The following is an 18,033-nucleotide window of genomic DNA, read 5'->3' as shown; positions in this document are numbered from 1 at the left end:
GCTTTACAGTGCCTTCACAGGGATATACATGGGACTGCAGTTTCCTTTATTTGAAGCCATCATTTCCTTACAGGGAGTGTGTTAAGTAGCTTCCTATAGTGAATTTGTAAGAATTAAGGCACCCTGTGTCCCCAGTGTCTGCTGAGTGAACTTTTGCTGCTGTTGTGGCTGGGGACTGTGAGCAGCAGCAGCTGGGATTTGTGGTGTTCCCGGTGTGTTCTGGAGCCCTTGGGAGTGGCTGTCGCAGGAAGCTGGAGTGTGAAAGTGCTCACAGAGTGTTGGAGCTCTCACAGCTCATCTGGCACGTGCTTTGTGCAACTGCTCCTTGCAGAGCTTTCCAAGAACAGTGCTTTAGGGAAGCTCTCCCCTAAGGCTTCTTAGAGTTGAGTATCTGAACATAGATAGTTTGTAAAACTGTTTAAATTGGCGAACTCAGATCTCTGATGCTTTGGCTCCTGGCTCTTCAGTGTTACTGTTGCATTTTTAAATCTACCTTCAGATCTATAATTGCATTGGTTCCTGCTGTTATTGCTTGCAGTCCTCTCCTGTTTCTGAGGGTCACCTCTGGAGCAGCAAAGGAGTTAATGAGCTGCAGTCCTGCCCACTTAGTACAGATGAAAAATCTTCAGATAAAGCCTGAAAATTGCCTGTCCTTCCCCCTCTATCCCATGCTGAGCAAGGAGCATAATGAGGAGCTTCTCCCTCCAAGGCTGAAGCAGAGCAGTGTCAGATTGGAGCCCAATTCCCAGTCTGACAGTCAACAGTGCACTGCTTGGCCAGGGAAGCTGATCCCAAACTGACAGCCGCCTCATTATCCTAATTTCATCAGCTTCCCCACCAAATTGGAAGAGAATGAGAGAGGATGAGTGGCTTGTCAGCTGCTCCTCTGGAAGCATCTCTTGGTATTTATGATCTAGACAAATTCCTGGGGCACATCAGGTTTGTATTATGACTGTGTATAATTCTCTCCAAATTGCATAATGGGAGACAATTGAAGGAGCAAATGCATGAAAAACGAAGTGGAAAGTTAGTTTTCCCCTGAAGCAGAGATACTTTCCTAGAATTGAGATGTCATAGTCACACTGCACTTCTGTCTTTGCTAAGTGTTGGTTTTGAGTCTTGGAGGAGCTGCAGAGGTGCCTGCTATTGCTTTGAAAGTTGGGATTATAGGATTATATGGGTTATAAATATGCTTTTTCAAACAAACTGGCAGTCAATCAGCTTCTGCCCAGGATTCCTTGCAGTATTTGGGGAGAATACCTGAGAAACTGCTAAATAAGTGGCCTGTTCTGGTGCCTCTGCTGGAAGGTGAAAACATTCCAGCCTGTCCAGGTGCTGCAGGTGTTGGCCTGGAGTTCTGTGCACACATTCCCTTTGGTTGTTGTTACAAGCTTCCTGTCCAAAATCCCACATGGCTTTGAAACCAGCAGTGGTTGTCTAACAAGTAATAAAGCTGATTAAAACACAAAAATTATCCTGGTTCTACTGTAAAATAGTTTGCAGCTTTTTAAGGCATGTCAGGTCTCTTTCTGTAAAAATATCTCTCAGAATGCAAATGTGCAGAACTACCCTTCCACAAGGAGCAGGAGGAAAGCAACTTTGGATTGTTTGAAACTTTATAAAGTCCCTGTTCAGTTTTATTTTTATCAGGCTTCAAGGGGCTTAGAGGAGGCTTTCATATCTCAAAATCCCTTTTTAAAGTGTGTAACTACAATTAATAGGTGATATGGCTGGGTAGGGGAAGGAAAGGTCCAAGAACTCACACAACCCAGCTGTTGGACTCAGCAGTTTTGTAATGTTGGTCACTCAGGGGAGACTAAACATGGCTGTACGAGCTCCTGGTTTCATCTTTGCTGCTTCTGTCAGATGGTCACATAAATATGGGGGGGGAGGAGGAACTGAATGTATCTCTGTAGTGGCTCCTTGGGAAACTGTCATTAAGGTTGCCTGACCATAATTTTCCCCACTAAACACAGCTTTAGTCATGGCAAATTACAGAAGTGCTAATTCTAATTCATTGTGGTTTGTGTGTTTTTATTGAGGGGGGAGAAAAGATTCATTGAAGTTTTACATAGCTGAGATTTAAAGGTGGCATGTTTAAAAGTGGGAAGCTGCCTGTGTGTGTTGGAGCATTCCTGCTCTAATCTCGGGACTAACTGCTGGTTCTCCCCCTGCCCCCAGACCATAGAATCCAACTGGCGGTGTGGGCGACACAACCTGCAGAGGATCCAGTGCCGCTCCGAGAACAGCAAAGGGGTCTACTGTTTACAGTATGATGATGAGAAGATCATCAGTGGCCTACGAGACAACTCCATCAAGGTGAGCACTGCTGTCAGGGGAGCTCTGCCAGGCACAGCTGGCTGCCTGTGCTTCCTTGGCTCCCTTTGTCTCCTCATGGGACAGTGTTTGTCTGTGCAGGGTTTGGCAGGGTGGGATGTCTGCTGGAGCCTGGCAAAGTCACCTGCACTTGCCCTGGAAACGTTGGGCACTGCCAGCCTGGGCTTGGTTCTGTTGACCACAAAGACATTCTTGTGAGATCAGTGTTCCCACAAGAGGGGTGCAGTGTGTGTGCCCCGCTGTCCTTTGCTGGGATTGTTGGCGTTGCCAGGGGTTTGCTGTCATTCTACCAGGTTGCTTCCGTGCTCATTGTCCATGGCTTTTCCTTTTGCCAGACAGGATTTGATCTTTCCATGATGGTTGGTCATTTCAAACCACACTTGCATCAAGACTTCCTTAAGCTGAAAGGAAGGACAAGGCTCACTGATGGGACAGACTCACTCCTCATGGGGCTCTAGTTTTCCTCCTTCCTTCGCAGTTACGGTTTTCAAGTCGGGGATCCATGTTCTTGGTCTTGATAAGCCACTTATCCTTCTTGTTTTTAATAGATTTGGGACAAAACAAGCTTGGAATGTTTAAAAGTATTAACGGGACATACTGGCTCAGTTCTTTGTCTGCAATATGATGAAAGAGTCATTGTAACTGGATCTTCAGATTCTACAGTGAGGTGAGTGTCGAGTTTTTCCACAAAGATAATTTGAGTATCAGGGCTGGGAATATTTACAATTAATCTCTAAACATCAGAAGACATCTCTAATACAAATGTGATACTATTATTCCAGAAACAAGATATTCATAGTTGGCAGAGCATCTCGTTAAATAATTTTTTTTCAAAATCTGTCTCAAGAATTTTGAAGGAATATGACCTGAGTGATTCAAGGCATATCCTGAAGTTTTAGAGTGGCTGATGGCCAACTGTACAATAATTTCTTGTTTTAGGGTTTATGGTACTGCCTTCTGACATCTCTCAGTTGTGACTATTATTGAAAGGGCATTTAGTACATATGGAGCATTTGTCTGACTGCAGTTTTGCTCATAAGGAGTTAAAATTCTTCTATGATCTTAATGGTCAGTAGATGTCCCAATATGAAGACACTCAGGTGCAGTTCACTGGAAGGGCCTTGTCTCCTCTAGTGCCTTGCATTGGTCTGCCAATGGCAATCTCTCAAATACAGTAAATTAAATAGTGATTTTACACTTCATGTAAGCTGCTGGGTAGCTCTGGAGGGTACTGCATCCCAGTTGCTACTGGTGGAGATGAAATCTGAATGAATAGTGTAAAACTGGAGAAACCCCATATGGATAGTGTTTGTTTTGGTCATCCAAAGTCATCCTGGAAAACTTTGTGCAGTTGTTAAGTAGCTTATTCTCTTAGCAGTGGTCCCAGGTTAGGCATTTCCTGCCTAAGTGTTTGCTGCCGTTAGTTGTTATTTGTGGGTGTGACAAGAATACTTCCCAGCACTCATCTCCCTGCTTTCCCCAGGCCCTGGCAGGGGTTAACCAGCCAGAGAGCTCTGGTAGAGATCAGACAGGCCTGTGCCCCTTCCCTCCCTGCAGAGCCATCATCCTTCATGTGGGATACGCTCTTTTCTCTCGCAGGGTTTGGGATGTCAATACAGGTGAAGTTCTGAACACACTGATCCATCACAACGAGGCAGTGCTTCATCTGAGGTTCAGTAACGGCCTGATGGTGACGTGCTCCAAGGACAGATCCATCGCCGTGTGGGACATGGCCTCACCCACCGACATCACCCTGCGCCGGGTCCTGGTCGGGCACCGCGCTGCCGTCAACGTGGTGGACTTCGATGACAAGTACATTGTGTCAGCGTCAGGGGACAGGACCATCAAAGTGAGTGAGCACAGCTCTGGCCCAGCTCTGCGTGGGCCACCAAGCCAGGGAAGCCTCAGAGCGTCCTCAGCTCGGAGCAGCCATGAGCAGTTCTGGGCCTTTGCCTTTCTTGTTCCCCCTTGGCTTCCTCTTGCTGGCAGTTGGTGTTTGTGCAGATAACTGTGCTTGAATACTCTCGTGGCTTCTGTGGTGCAATTGCAGAAGAGCAAAGCACATTTGCTGTTTGAGCTCTACTCTCAAGATGGGTTGGTTTGTTGAATGTGGAACATCTTGTGCCTGTTTCCAGTGGGTATTTTTAATTTCACTTGGCAGTCTTGTCCAGTTGTGAAGTTCGTCAACAGTGCCTTTCACAGAATCCCAGAATGTGCTGAGTTGAAGGGACCCACAAGGATCATCCAGTCCAACCCCTGGCCCTGCACAGGCCCATCCCCAAGAGTCACCCCCTGTGCCCCAGAGGATCAGCCAAACCCTCCTGGAGCTCTGGCAGCCTTGGGGCTGTGCCCACTGCCCTGGGGAGCCTGGGCAGTGCCCAACCAGCCTCTGGGGGAAGAACCTTTTGCTGAGACCCAACCTGAGCCTGCCCTGACACAGCTCCAGCCATTCCCTGGCTGCTGTCCCTGCTCCCCCCAGAGCAGAGCTCAGTCCCTGCCCCTCAAGCTGGAACTGCAGTGAGGTCTCCCCTCAGTCTCCTCACTGTGCCTTCCCAGCAGCTCAGCCAGGCTGTGCCATGTTTGAAGGCTGAAGAGGCTGTATTTGAAGGCTGTTATATACCAGAAGATTTGAGTTACCCAGAGTCTACAGTATAACAAAGGCATTTCCACCCTGCCCTCTCTGAACCAGAGCTGCCTTAGCCTGGGCCAAGAAGTTCTTGGCAGTTTCCTGTCCCAATCTCTGCCAGAGATCCTACTGTGCTGTGTTGGAAAATGAGCCACTTGATACTCTGCATTACAACTTCAATTACAGTTTATTAAAAATGGGCAAAGTTGTTTGAATCCTTTAATGTTAAGAAAGAAGCAGCCACCAAACTTTTAAAGGCCAGAGTTTGGACCTTCTCTTTACTAGTAGCTCGCTAGTAAATTCTTTGGTAAAAAAATGTGGAGTTTTTGTGTGTTATAACTTCCACTTTTAAAAATGATTTTTAACTTACCAAGATTCAAGTGTAATCATATTTATGATATCATTTGAGGCAGTCTCTAACACCTGGAAACATTTTATATGCAACCCTCCTGCTCTTCTCAGTGACTGTGTGTGCAATGGCAGTGCTCAGTGTCACCGCTGGGTCCCCAGAGCACCCTCTTGGCCGGTAAAGATACACTGGGGGTTTGCAAAAGCTGAACCTCAGGGCTCTCCAGTTTGTGAATTCATAGTGGTGTCTATTGAAATCCATAAACCTTGTGTGGTGTAGTCCTCAGAGGAGTTTGTGCTGTGTTCCCCAGGTCTGGAGCACGAGCACGTGTGAGTTTGTGCGGACCCTGAACGGGCACAAGCGCGGCATCGCCTGCCTGCAGTACCGGGACCGGCTGGTGGTCAGTGGATCCTCAGACAACACCATCAGGTGGGTGCCCAGTGTGTAACAGTGTCCATTTGACCAGGGAAAACAGGATTTCCCCCTTTTTTGATTCCTGCACATCCTTGGCATGGCTTCCAGTGGAGCAGATGATTTATGAATGGAACTTAATGCAATGTGAGAGTAAACATATCACAGCCCCGTGAAAAAGTGGGCCACAGGTTTATTTCAAACTAAACAAAACTTCTTGCCTACTGCTATATCACCTTGTCTTCTGCTTGGAGAGGTGGGGAAGACGCTGGTCACTGGTTTTCTAATTGCTTGAACCTCTAGTCAACTGTTTATGCAGATGGAAAAAAGTGTGTTAATATTTCCCAGAATAACACAGATCTAAGCTTTACTTCCATGTAATTTTGAATGACTACACCAATTTTGATAAGCTGCAGCTGCTCTGAGTGGCACGCATGGTTCTCATGCCTTTTTGAGCAAATTATATGATATTTTGCCCAGGAAACCAGTCGGTAGCACATTTAAATCCCTGGGTCTGAGGCTGAAGCTGCAGTGCTCAGCCTCCCTGCTCTGTTCTCTGCAGGCTCTGGGACATCGAATGTGGTGCCTGTTTAAGGGTATTAGAAGGCCACGAAGAGCTGGTTCGATGCATCAGGTTCGACAACAAGAGGATTGTTAGTGGAGCCTACGATGGGTATGTTGGAAAGCATTTGCCAAAAATTTTACCTTTAGTGAACCGTCTCCTGAAAGCCCCTGAGCCTTGTGTTCCCTGGGCCAGGGTCTCTCCTGGTTTGGTGAATGGATCACTGTATACCCAAGAGGCTTCTGCTTGAGCATTTCAGCACAGTTTTAAGTGGCCAAGAAGCTGCTTGGCTGGTGCCCTTTAGCACACTCCTGAACTGTGTTATCACTTGAGTTTGACTTTCCATCGTAAGTAAACTTTTGTTTGGCTGAAGTGACATTACTTTGTTTCTTCCATCAGGAATCACTCCTTGCCAGGTCCTGTGTGCTTAGAGTAGTTCAAACTTTCTATTTTTCTAAGGCAGCACACTAAAAATATTTATTAGGAGCGTTAATGTATCTTGTGGGGCTCTCAGAAGTCTTCAGGGACTGTTTCTGTGGGGCTGAGGGCAGGAGTCCCACCAGGGCACTTCTGTCTTGCTCAGTGTTTTCAGTGTTTAATGGATTCGTGGCATTTTACATCCATGGCCAAACCCTCCATTTCTTTCTCTACCTGAACAGCAGAGTTACTGAAAACAATTCTGGAACTGTGTCTGTCTGTAGCCTTTTATTTGGGGTCAGTGTCTCCCTGGAGTTGGCCAGCCCAGCTTCATTCCCATGTTCCAGAGGGGTTTGTGTGTGCACAGTCCACTTGTCTGTCATACAACCATCAATTTGTCTGTCATACAACCATCACGCTGAAAAGAAACCCAAAACTACCTGTGTTTTACAAGATTGAGTTTTAGTATTTTAGTGGCAACAGATTCTCACAATTTGCTTAATCCTGAGGAATTAGCTTTAGGGAAAACAATGGCAAACTTTCCAGGGCTTTAGATGTTGTTTTCTGTGCTTATACTTGAAATGATGTTTTCATAATGACCTTTTTCTCTTCCTTTTAGTAAAATTAAAGTTTGGGACTTGCAAGCTGCTCTTGACCCTCGTGCCCCAGCAAGTACATTATGCCTGCGTACGTTAGTGGTACGTAAAAACTCGTTAATTTGGGGTTATCTGAAATATTCTCTTGGTGAGGGGTGTTTTTTTGCATTATAGTGGGATAGGTGGGAATGTCAGGATGTTTTATGAAGTCTAGAGTGCTTAAGAGTAAAGAAAAATTTGTTGTTATATCCTGAATGATTTGCATCTGAGCTTAAATGAACGACCAAGTTTTTCTAGTTTGGGATTCTCAGGTGCTCTTACAGGAAAAAAAAATCATGACCTGTGTAAATCCTTCTAGTTATTGGTGTGTTTCCTTGATATCACTGTGGGACTGGCTTTAAATTTCCTCTTTATTAAAAAGAGAGGAGGAGTCTTGGGAGCCTTTCCCAAACTTTTCTCCTAACCCTTCACTTTGCAAGGAAGAGTTTGGGAAGGGGGAAGGGGGACTGAGTTACACGTTGCCACAGGAACTCTTGTCCCTTCGAAAGATTGTCACATTTAGGGCTGTTGCTTAAGTTACATTTTTTTTTTTATAATTAGGGTTTTGGCTTATGACAGCTGACTTGATTAAAAATAGATTGGGGAAATGAATTAATTGTTCTTTTAATCGAAATGTGGGTGGAATTTTCCTTGAGGAGTCAGTTTGACAAGCTGATAGCAACCCGAAGTCATTGGCTGTAGGTGTGCACGTGCTTGGCCTTGCCAGCACCTAGAGAAGGGCTTATGTGGCCAGAGGTGCTTCTTGTTTTTCTTTCCCTTCAGTAGTCTTTGCACAGAGATAAGATTTAACTATTCTTTAATTTAGTTTTAGTGAAAAAGTTGATTGTTTTCCTTCTCTGGGTGTCCCGTAGCTCAGGGGATCATTCTGCCAGCTGGGATTAGTTCTCCAATAAAGGCAGTGTCCTCATTTTGAAGTGAATAAAAATGGATAAGCAGGACTAAGAGGAGACCCTTTTCTGGGCTTCTTGGTGCCATTTTGAGGTTTCTTGGAAGAGCTGCTGGAGCATGTGTTCCACTCCCCTTCTTATGGCAGTCTTTGAACTCCTGGCTCGTGGGTGAGCCCTGAGGATCCTCCAGCGGCATCTCTGGGTGAAGCTGGGATGTGATGTTTTGGGGCTGCACAGAAACAGAGTCAGCAGAGAATTCTGCAAGAGAAGGAGCCCTGGGAGAGCACTGGTGCCAACCAGTCTCCGAAATTGCTGCTTTGGTCTGGAATACTCTCAGCCTATGGCTGGCCCTGCTGAGGGAGGCTCAGGGTGTACAGGCACTGCATGTGGAAGCAGTGAGTTTTGCTGTAAAAAACTTACATACAAAAGCAGCTTTTCTTGAATTTGTGTGTAATGTTAACGAAGGGTTTCTGAGCCAGCACAGCAGAGTTTGGACACACTGTCCTGTGTCCGGATACACGTGTGATGCCAATGTACTGAAGTGTTCCCCTCTTGCCTTGCTAACTTCTTGCCTATTGCTCACAGGAACATTCAGGACGTGTCTTTAGGCTCCAGTTTGATGAATTTCAGATCATTAGTAGTTCCCATGACGATACAATTCTGATTTGGGATTTCTTAAATGTGCCACCGAGTGCCCAGAACGAGACCCGCTCTCCATCTAGAACATACACTTACATCTCCAGATAACAGTCTGCACTTTACTGCCCTCAGAAGGTAAGGAAGGCTCCCTCCTTTTATTGGATGTGTTATAAATATCTGAAATGTTCCCTCTGCCTGCAGGTTGGCTTAGTCAAAACACAAGATGAAGTTTTCCTTAAGCAAATAAAGCCTGTTTATGCCACTTCTTTCACCATCTAGTCTTGGTGCAGTCACGCTTCAGCATGTCCTGTTATCTCCCCCTCCTGTTAGGAATTGGGTACTTCAGGCGTTTTGTAGAAAGCTATTATGTGTTCACAACAGCCTTGGGCAAATGCTCACCAGGAAAGAGCAGCTCTATGAGCACCATGAGGAGCAGAGGAAGCTCTCAGAGCTCAGCATCACGTGTTGGGCACCGCGACAACTCAGAGCTGTCCAAAATGGACAGGAACTTGGCCTGTTTTGGTTCCCTTTTCCTGCCAGTCAGCTCCAGTTAGTGCTCAAAGGCTCTGCTGTAGATTCCCAATCCTTGTTGGGGCAGTGGATTCTTTTCCCTAGGTCATCTATGCCAACAACTGAGCTTCCAGCTATACACAACTGTGAGTGCTGAGACGTGGAAACATAGGCACTGCCTTTCCAAAGCAGAGCAGTCTCTGCCACTGCCAGACTGGATGCTTCCCAGGCACTGGAGACACCACAACAGGAGGATTAGGAGTGACATTGCCCCAACAGGAAGGATTTATTTTATTTGAAGTAGATAATGCTTTGCTTAAATGTGATGTGAAAAGCTTTCCCTATCTTCACATAAGAATGGATTTTCATTATCTATCTGGATACATTTGTCCCTGCTGTGGCAACGTGTTCCTCAGGTTTGCTGCTCCTGTGGGATCTCTGCTTCTGGCTAGGAAATAGCTTCCCCTGTGAAGACATACTTTGAGATGCTCCTGCTTCAAACTGAGTTTGCTTTCACCTGGAAGCATTCCTGGGGAAGTGTTGGCTGCCTTCCCTGCTGCTGAACTCTGCTTGTTCTAGAAAAAGCCAAGGCAGCTGCCTCTGCCTGAGCTGTAATTATTCCACCTAATCAGGCCCATGATTAAGAAAGAAGTCTAATGATGTGATGATGAGCCATGTGCAGAATCCCACTTAAACTTTCCCTTAAGGCCACGTTTTAGGAACATTGCTGTAGGGTAGTTTAGTGAAACTCATGGACTTGCTCATCCTGCTGCAGAGGGACAACAGACACCTGGAAAGGCCCAACTGCTGAGCTGAACGTTTGTACATGGTGGAGACTGGCTAAAGACACAACTCCATGGGAGAGAGCTCCTGAACCTCCCCACAGAGCCAGGCCTCCCAGTGCTGCCTCCCTCGTTCCGGATGATCCCAGAGGACACACTTGCATCCCTGTGGAAAGCTCAGTGCTGTCACTGATGTGTCCCTAGGGACTCTGTCCTGCCCCTGCCACTGGCTTTGTGCCACTGGGTCCAGACCTGAGTGAGCTGCTGCTGTGGGAACTCCAAGGCTTCTTGAAGCTAAATAGTTTTCCCTCTGAATGGAAAACTTCTTTACCTCCTTTCTGAGTAATTCTGTTATTTATTTTTCTTGCTTTCTCAGATAGAACAGGCTGCATTTTAGGAACAGTCTGTCTTTTAGTCCCAGCACCACTGCTTGCTTCTGTTAACCTGAAGATCATTTGAGGTAGACCAATTCTTTTCTTACAGAAGTATATTGGGCTTCTTTTATTAGCTTTGATTTGTGGAAGAGCTACACATAGGGTGTCTTAAGCACAAAGGAATCACAGAATATCCTCAGTGGGGAGGAACCAACAAGGATCATCCAGTCCCACTCCTGGCCCTGTGCAGGACACCTCAACAATCCCACCGTGTCCCTGAGAGCGTTGTCCAAACACCCCTGGAGCTCTGGGGCTGTGCCCACTGCCCTGGGGAGCCTGTTCAGTGCCCAGCCACCCTCTGGGGGAAGAACCTTTTGCTGAGATCCAACCTGAGCCTGCCCTGACACAGCTCCAGCCGTTCCCTTGGGTCAAGAAATTAGGAGTTGAATAAAATTTATATTGATTCACTTGGACCAGCAACATGCTGGTGTGGGACTTCCTTGCCACATGGCCCAGATGACTCCCTGTCACTGGGATTTGCCAGTGGAATATGAAATGCCTTTGGCAGGGTGTTCTGCAGTTCAAATTCTGCACACTTGACAGTTCTGCACAGCTCAGTCTGGCTTGTCCCATGACACACAGCTGGAACCACACAGCCCCCGTGTCCTGGGACTTCTTGTGTTGGTAATGACAGTCCCTTAATAGCTATTTCCTCTCCTGGAGAGATGCTGTGATGTCACTTTTTGACAGGTTTGTCTGACTTCAGAATCCAAAAACCATAGATCTACATAAAATTATGGTCAAACAGCTAATATTTCATTATGACATTTAATGAAACAGTTTTATATGCTTTCAAACATTACAGTCTTCTGAATTTTGAAGCACCCCTGTACACGATTTTACAGGCTTTGCAATGTGAGGCCTCTTCAAAGTGGATCATTTTTGACAGTCCTGGCAATTGGCTGTGAGAGTTTTATTGCTTTCTGTTGAATTCCTGTTGTTTATTGTAACATGATAAAAATTGTTACCATATGATAGGCACTAGGCCTCGGGTTGGGGGAAGGGAAGTCAGGGGGAAGTGCCTATGGATGTTTTAACCTTTCATGGGAATTTTGTATCAGAAGAGGGAAGTTCTCCCTAGTCCATAAGAATGTCAGGGAAGTGGCAGGTACAATCAAAGTTCAGATTTAATTACGCTCAGAGCTTGCACAGCCTCCAAGCAGATAAGGGAGTCATTGGGCTGGAAAAGGTCAATGAAATATCAAAGTACTTGAGTGTTGTGTCTGTTTTCTTAAAAGCTCCTCATGTATTAAAGCAACTGAACTTGCCTCCTGTGGAAAACTCCTCCTCTGCAGGATGAGGAGGAAAGGACAGTTTTCTGGCAGCTGTGGGTCACTGTTTGAGTAAACAGTGTTTGGGGTTCAGTGACCTGAGCTGGGGGTCACCTGGCAGTGCCCAGGGCAGGTTTAACTCTGACAAGTCTAAGAACACTGCCAGCCTTGGGTGACCCCCCAAGGAGCAATGCCCTGCAGAGCCTGGCTCTTGCTCCAGGGAATTCAGAGCACATCCCACAGCACAGAGTCCCTGGGGTGCTCTCCCCTGGAGGAAGGGCTCTTAGCAGTGAGCAGCCCTCCATGTGCTGCACAGTATCACGTCCTCCAGCCGTTCTGCCCTTCTCCTTCCAGCAGAGGATGGTGAGGGCCTGCCCAGCTCTGGATGCTGTTTGATTTGTGCCTTTTCTCAGTTCACTTGTCTTTTGTCTTTTACAGGGTTCCACAGTCTTGAACTACTGGATTTTTGGCTACTACATGCCTGAAGATGTTGATTGACAGCTAAAGTCAGAATTGGTTCTAGATGCTGTGTAGTTGCAAAGCAGCACAATTCTATATCTAAATTTCTTAATCTTCCCTGCTCTCAGTGGTCGTCTTTGAATTTGCTACAAATTCACTGACTTGGAGTAGATGAATTTCAGAAGCCTATCCTTCCCTGCCGTGAGAAATCCAAAGCTTCACATGTAAATTGTCCGTAGAAACTGAACTCTGATGGCTTGTTTTTCAGAAATAAATCAGAAGTCAAGAAAGGACTTGGCCTAATTTATATTGCTTTGCACTTTTGTCTGACTTTAAAGAAAAAAAAACATTCTCCAACGAAATTTGGGTGCCAAACACATGCCCAGAATGTACAGAGCTTTGCTTTCCAGTCACCACTGTCCTTTAGGCGTTACTCATGCCAGGTTCAGAGCCCGTTCTGTTCATAGGAGTGTACGTTGGACTCTTACAAATATTTCTGATTCGCTCAGTAATATTTTTGGATGACAGTTTACTTGTTTCTGCACCAATAATTTCTTTTAAATTAAAGATTCCCTGTAATTCAGGCTAGGTTATCTGAACTAATTGTATAGCACTGTCTTTTCCTTTTCCCTGTGCTCTGTACTCCAGCCGTCCTGCGCTCCCCGATGTTTGCTCTAGTAAACCCTCCCCATGTGTGCTTGCCTCATTTCAGATACTGTGTAAGCATGTAGATATGATGTACATACAGAAACCTCTGGTGCCAGAGTCAGGATTTCCTGACAGTACACACTAACACAGAACGTGGTAGCACTTGGCAGCAGGATGTCCTGAGTGTGGCACTGGTGGGGACATGAATTACTTAGACATTTTCTCTGCAAAAGGAGGTTTTCAGTATTCATTAGTTGGTTTTGGTTTCTTGGGTTTTTTTTTGTTTTGTTTTGTTTTTGTTTTGTTTGTTTGGTTTTTTTTTAATGGGAACTACATATTTTAAATGTAATTTCTAAACTTTTTAAAAATTAAAAACTGTTTAATTTATGTTCTGTATCTTATATTTTTGTGCCGCGGTATTTACAGATGTCTGTCTTTAACACCAGCGGGTCCTCACAGACACCTGCTGATGTCCTTCGGTAGCATTAGTTTGGCTGCTCAGTGGAGAAGATACCATGGGCCAAAGTTACATTTATTTATGTTTGGTTTGTAACACTTCCTTACAGTGGAGTGGAGCTCCCTTCCGGTCTGGTTTCCGTGCTCATTCCCGTGCTGGTTTTCCATAACAATCTGCTGTGACCACGTTGCGATGTCCTGGTTCCTCCTCATTAGCATGGTTTTGTTAGAAACTCCATAGTTTCTTAAGTTCTCATAGTCTCCCCTCTAATTTCTGTGGTTGTACAACTGCATTTTCCTGAGGTCCGGATGAGCCGTGGATAAGTCAGGCGTGGATGTTCATCGGCCTCAGCCGTGTGGCTGTGCTGTCCCCCCGTGAGCCCGCCCGCTGTCCAGGGGAGTTGTGCTGGCACAGACATGTCCTGTCGTTCCTCTGGCCGTGTGTCCGTCCTGTGTCTCTGTTGTCCTCTGGCAGCATTTGTTGGTTTGCGTTCGCCCCGTTCCAGTCCCGGGTCAGGCCCAGGCGGTGCCGAGGCCGCTCTGGGGGGACCCTCCATGACACCCTGCGGAGCACACGGATGGCGAGGTGGTACCAGACCCCCGGGAGTGCAGCTGGAGGTGTTCCCTCCCCCCTGCACGGGGAGAGTCAAACTCCCGTTTCCATGTTCCTCCAGTGCCGTTTCCTTCATCGCCGTGACCGAATATGCTGGAGTGTGGAAGATCCAACGCTCTGAGTGTCCATAAGATCATTTTTGGTAAGCTTGGCAGTAGTTCGTGCAAGTGTCTTACTTTCCCCTTCTCATCTAACAGCTTTAATATTAAACTGGCTAAAAAGAGAAATCTGTCGCAGCCCTGAAGAAAAAGGTATTTGTTTCCGAAGAGCGGAGTCCTTTTGTTAAAATGCATGTGTAAGATTTAAATTCCTGTTTTTCCTTGGGAGATAATGGTATTTGAACATGCAGTCTAAACTTCTTTGTGCTTTGTGTAACATAGCAGTGGACTTTTGTGATTGGCACCCAAGGAACTCGACTCCTGGGATTCATGGTAGTGATCCTGGCTGCACTCTGGACTTTGTTTTGCTAACCATAATTGAGCAACTGTACATTACTGCGATATTAATGTTTCAAAACACTGGGATAGTCTAATTCTAACTTGTAATTATGTTTGCCAATTATCTGTTTGGAAAGTTGGTGTATGAACAGCTTCTTGAAACTGTTAAATTGTACAGATATTGTTCATGATCTAAAGCTTTGTACTGTGGAATGTGCTTAATAAAAAAAAGTTTGAACTTAATTTGTCAAATGAATGGATGAGTGACATCGTCTCCACAGCCCTCAGTCCCGTGCTGAGTTAAGGCCAGGTTGGACCGGGCTTGGAGCAACCTGGTCTAGTGGAAGGTGTCCCTGCCCATGATCTTTAAGGTCCCCAACCCAGACCATTCCACGATACAAACTCGTGTGCAACTGCACAGCTCGGAGCCGTGGGTGAGGGTGTGGTGCTGGTGCAGTGCCCAGTGGAGGGCACAGGCTGCCAGGCCAAAGCATTTGGAGTCAGACCATGTGTACTGTGGCCCAGCTGTGCTCTGGCACGGGTGGTGTGAGCTGGTGTCTCACCCTTCCCTTTGCTGGGTGCAAACTGGGAGGACACAGTGGCTGAGGGAGCTGAGCTCGTTCCCCCGTGGCAGAGGTGCTGAACCCCCCTGGCTGCAGCACTTCTGCCTCCACAGGAACATCAGAAGAATTTTTTCTTACTTTATCAAGAATGCAGATAGAATTTTTAAAATATTACTCGTCTACTTGCTTGTTAAAACAACCTGTCCATGCCCTGAGCCCTTTGTCTTCCAGTGCTTGCTCTGACTCAGGAAAAGCCTTGTTTTGGGTTTTCTTTAATGTGCAGTGACTGGGGAGAAAAGGGATTCCAGGTTCTCGGCTGTGCCTCCTTCCCCTGCTCTCTCTCAGTAGTTTCATTCGTGAGTTCAGTTCACTTCAAATCAGTTTGAGCAGTTGCTGCCTGTGTGGTTAATGAGTTACTCCAGTTCATTCCTGACCAGAGATGGTCCATGGTGCAGATCCTCTGCCTCAGGGGGACTGGCCAGGACTGTGCTGGTTTGTCCCAGGTCAGGTCCAAGCACAGCGAGGAGTGACAGTCTCTGGTTACATCCTCATGCTGTAGTGCTTGGGCTGGCTTTGTGTGCCAGCCATGGGGGTCACAGGGGTGAAGCCTTGGGTTTGGTGAGGTGTCTGTTGGAGCCACTGACCTGAAATGCTTTTAAAGGTGCTGTAAACCCTGTGGTAAGAATATGAACTTGGTTCTGGCTCAGTGTTGGCAAATACAGTCCTCAGAATTCCTCTAACACAGAGCACTTTTTATTCTTCTTGACCCACTCTAGGTAATAGTTTCTAAGCAGGGTTGCTGCTGCTCAGGTTGAGGCTGCTCTCAATGAGAGCAGAGGATCCAGATCTCATGTTTTCTGTCAGAAATGCACTGTAAAAGTGCAGCCTCGCTGGCTCCTGAGGGGGGTTGGGAAGGTCTTGCTGGGTATCGTTATCCCAATAAGCTGCAAAAGCTCTGTGGTAGATCTGCATTATAAACCTTGAGGTCAAACTTTAGCATTCCACCTTACCTGGGTGGCCTTTGGTTTTGGTTGTTTTGTTGGGAGTTTTCCCTTGCAGTTATAGCCTTTTTAACAGTTGTCTCTTAATTCCCACCAGAGAACTTCCCAGTGAAGCTGTGGAGGCACCTCTCTGCTGGGTGTTCCCACCCATCCTGGTGTGATTTGGGGCCCCTTTGGACTCTCCCCTCCCACCAAAGGTTAGGAGCATGTGGGCAAGGAGAGCAGGTCTGGGGTCCATTTGCCCTTGCAGGCACTGGGGTCTTTCACTCGGGCCCAGCATCTGCTGCCAACCCTGCCCACCCTGCTGGGGCTGCCTTGGGTGGTGTTGGGACCCATCCCTGCCCTGCTGCTGGAAAGGGTGGTCAGGCCTTGGCAGAGGCTGCCCAGGGAGGTTTGGAGTCCCCACCCCTGGAGGTGTCCAAGGAAGGCCTGGCCGTGGCACTGAGTGCTCTGGGCTGGGGAACAAGGTGGGGATGGGGGCACAGGGGGGACTTGAAGATACTGGAGGTCTTTTCCAGCCTCAGTGATCCTGTGATTCCAAGAGCACTGAGCACCCTGGGTGAGCCTGTGCCTGCCCCCCTGGGGGCTGTGGGGAGGAGGGGTCGAGCTGTGGGGCTCTATGTGGGGATGCTGCTGTGCTGTCCTGGCTCTGCCCCTCCAAACCCCCCACCCACGGGTGCAGAGGCCGTGTCCGTGGGGTGCTCTGGTCTCCATTTAGAGGTGAGAACACAGCAGATGACAGCTGGAAAGAGAACAGTAAAGCAGGCCCTGTGGAACAGGGTGGGTGCTGAACAGGGCTGTTGGCCCCTCTGCAGAGGATGGGGTGTAGTGTGGAAACCCCAGCAAGTGGCACAGAGGAATTTTGGGGAACAGAGGAGAGGGGGGGGTGTCCTCCTAAAGGTGTCTCAGTGTGACCCAGCTCCTAGAAGGAAATCTCAGATCTGTTAATTGTACAGGCTGTATGAGGAAAACTTTAGAAACCATTCTTGGACTCAGGTGGAAGCAGCCACCTCTGAGCCAGGGCAGCTCAGGGCCGGCAGTGCTGAGTGGGAACATGTTGATTTACCCTCCTCCCCTTCTGGACTGGGGGAGTGAGCAGCTGCTGGGGAGCACTGGGGACCTGAAAGGGCCTCATAGGACAACAAGGCTGGTGCTGAGTGCTTGCACACTTGTGACCTGCTCTGATGGCTCAGGAGGACACACCTGAAGGACGAGATGCCATCCAGAGGGACCTGGACAAGCTGGAGAGGAGGCCCATGGGAATCCCATGGGGTTTAACAAGACCAAGGGCTGGTGCTGCACCTGGGTTGCACCAAGCCCTGGGATCAATCCAGGCTGGGGATGAGCAGATGGAGCAGCCCTGGGGAGAAGGACTTGGGGGGCTGGCGGGGCAGAGGCTGGACATGACCCAGCCCAGAAACCCCCCGTGCCCTGGGCTGATCCTACAGCGTGGGCAGCAGGGCAGGGGGGATTCTACCCCTCTGCCCCTCAGCTGAGACCCCCCTGCAGAGCTGCCTCCAGCCCTGGGGAACAGCACAGGTAGGACATGGAGCTGCTGGAGCTGTGTCAGGGCAGGGTCAGGTTGGATCTCAGCAAAAGGTTCTTCCCCCAGAGGCTGGTTGGGCACTGCCCAGGCTCCCCAGGGCAGTGGGCACAGCCCCAAGGCTGCCAGAGCTCCAGGAGGGTTTGGACAACGCTCTCAGGGACAGAGTGAGATTGTTGGGGTGTCTGTGCAGGACCAGGAGTTGGACTGGATGATCTGTGTGAGCCCCTTCCAACTCGGGATATTCTGGGTGCCAACAGCAGGAGAAGTCCATTGGAGTGAGTGCCCACTCTGTGAGATATTTCCCTCTGGTCACGGAGAAAAAGGAGTGAAACATTCCCTGCATGTTTATGGACTGGGGGCTCCTGTGGGCTCAGCTCTGGCAACTCCCTGTGAGGTGTGTCCATGTGGGAATGGCCCCATCACTCCCTG

At 47.8% G+C, this 18,033-nt stretch overlaps 1 protein-coding gene across 2 annotated transcripts in view; it reads left to right on the top strand.

Moving 5' to 3' along the window:
- FBXW11 (F-box and WD repeat domain containing 11) overlaps positions 1-14,737 on the top strand; it is a 68,161-nt gene extending 53,424 nt beyond the window's left edge. For both annotated transcript variants that reach the window (XM_027665237.1, XM_027665236.1), the window contains 8 exons: positions 2,182-2,319; positions 2,886-3,004; positions 3,937-4,186; positions 5,623-5,741; positions 6,286-6,396; positions 7,322-7,400; positions 8,831-9,019; positions 12,320-14,737. In XM_027665237.1, coding sequence (XP_027521038.1) covers positions 2,182-2,319; positions 2,886-3,004; positions 3,937-4,186; positions 5,623-5,741; positions 6,286-6,396; positions 7,322-7,400; positions 8,831-8,992 — 978 coding nt within the window. In that variant the 3' untranslated portion in view covers positions 8,993-9,019; positions 12,320-14,737. The remainder of the gene's footprint in view (positions 1-2,181; positions 2,320-2,885; positions 3,005-3,936; positions 4,187-5,622; positions 5,742-6,285; positions 6,397-7,321; positions 7,401-8,830; positions 9,020-12,319) is intronic.
- The last annotated feature ends 3,296 nt before the right edge of the window (positions 14,738-18,033 follow it).

Source organism: Corapipo altera, unplaced genomic scaffold (genome assembly GCF_003945725.1).
Source record: "Corapipo altera isolate COAL_440 unplaced genomic scaffold, ASM394572v1 111, whole genome shotgun sequence".
Taxonomy (NCBI): domain Eukaryota; kingdom Metazoa; phylum Chordata; class Aves; order Passeriformes; family Pipridae; genus Corapipo; species Corapipo altera.
Note: the sequence above shows the minus strand (reverse complement) of the source record. Positions and strands in the feature narration are given on the sequence as shown.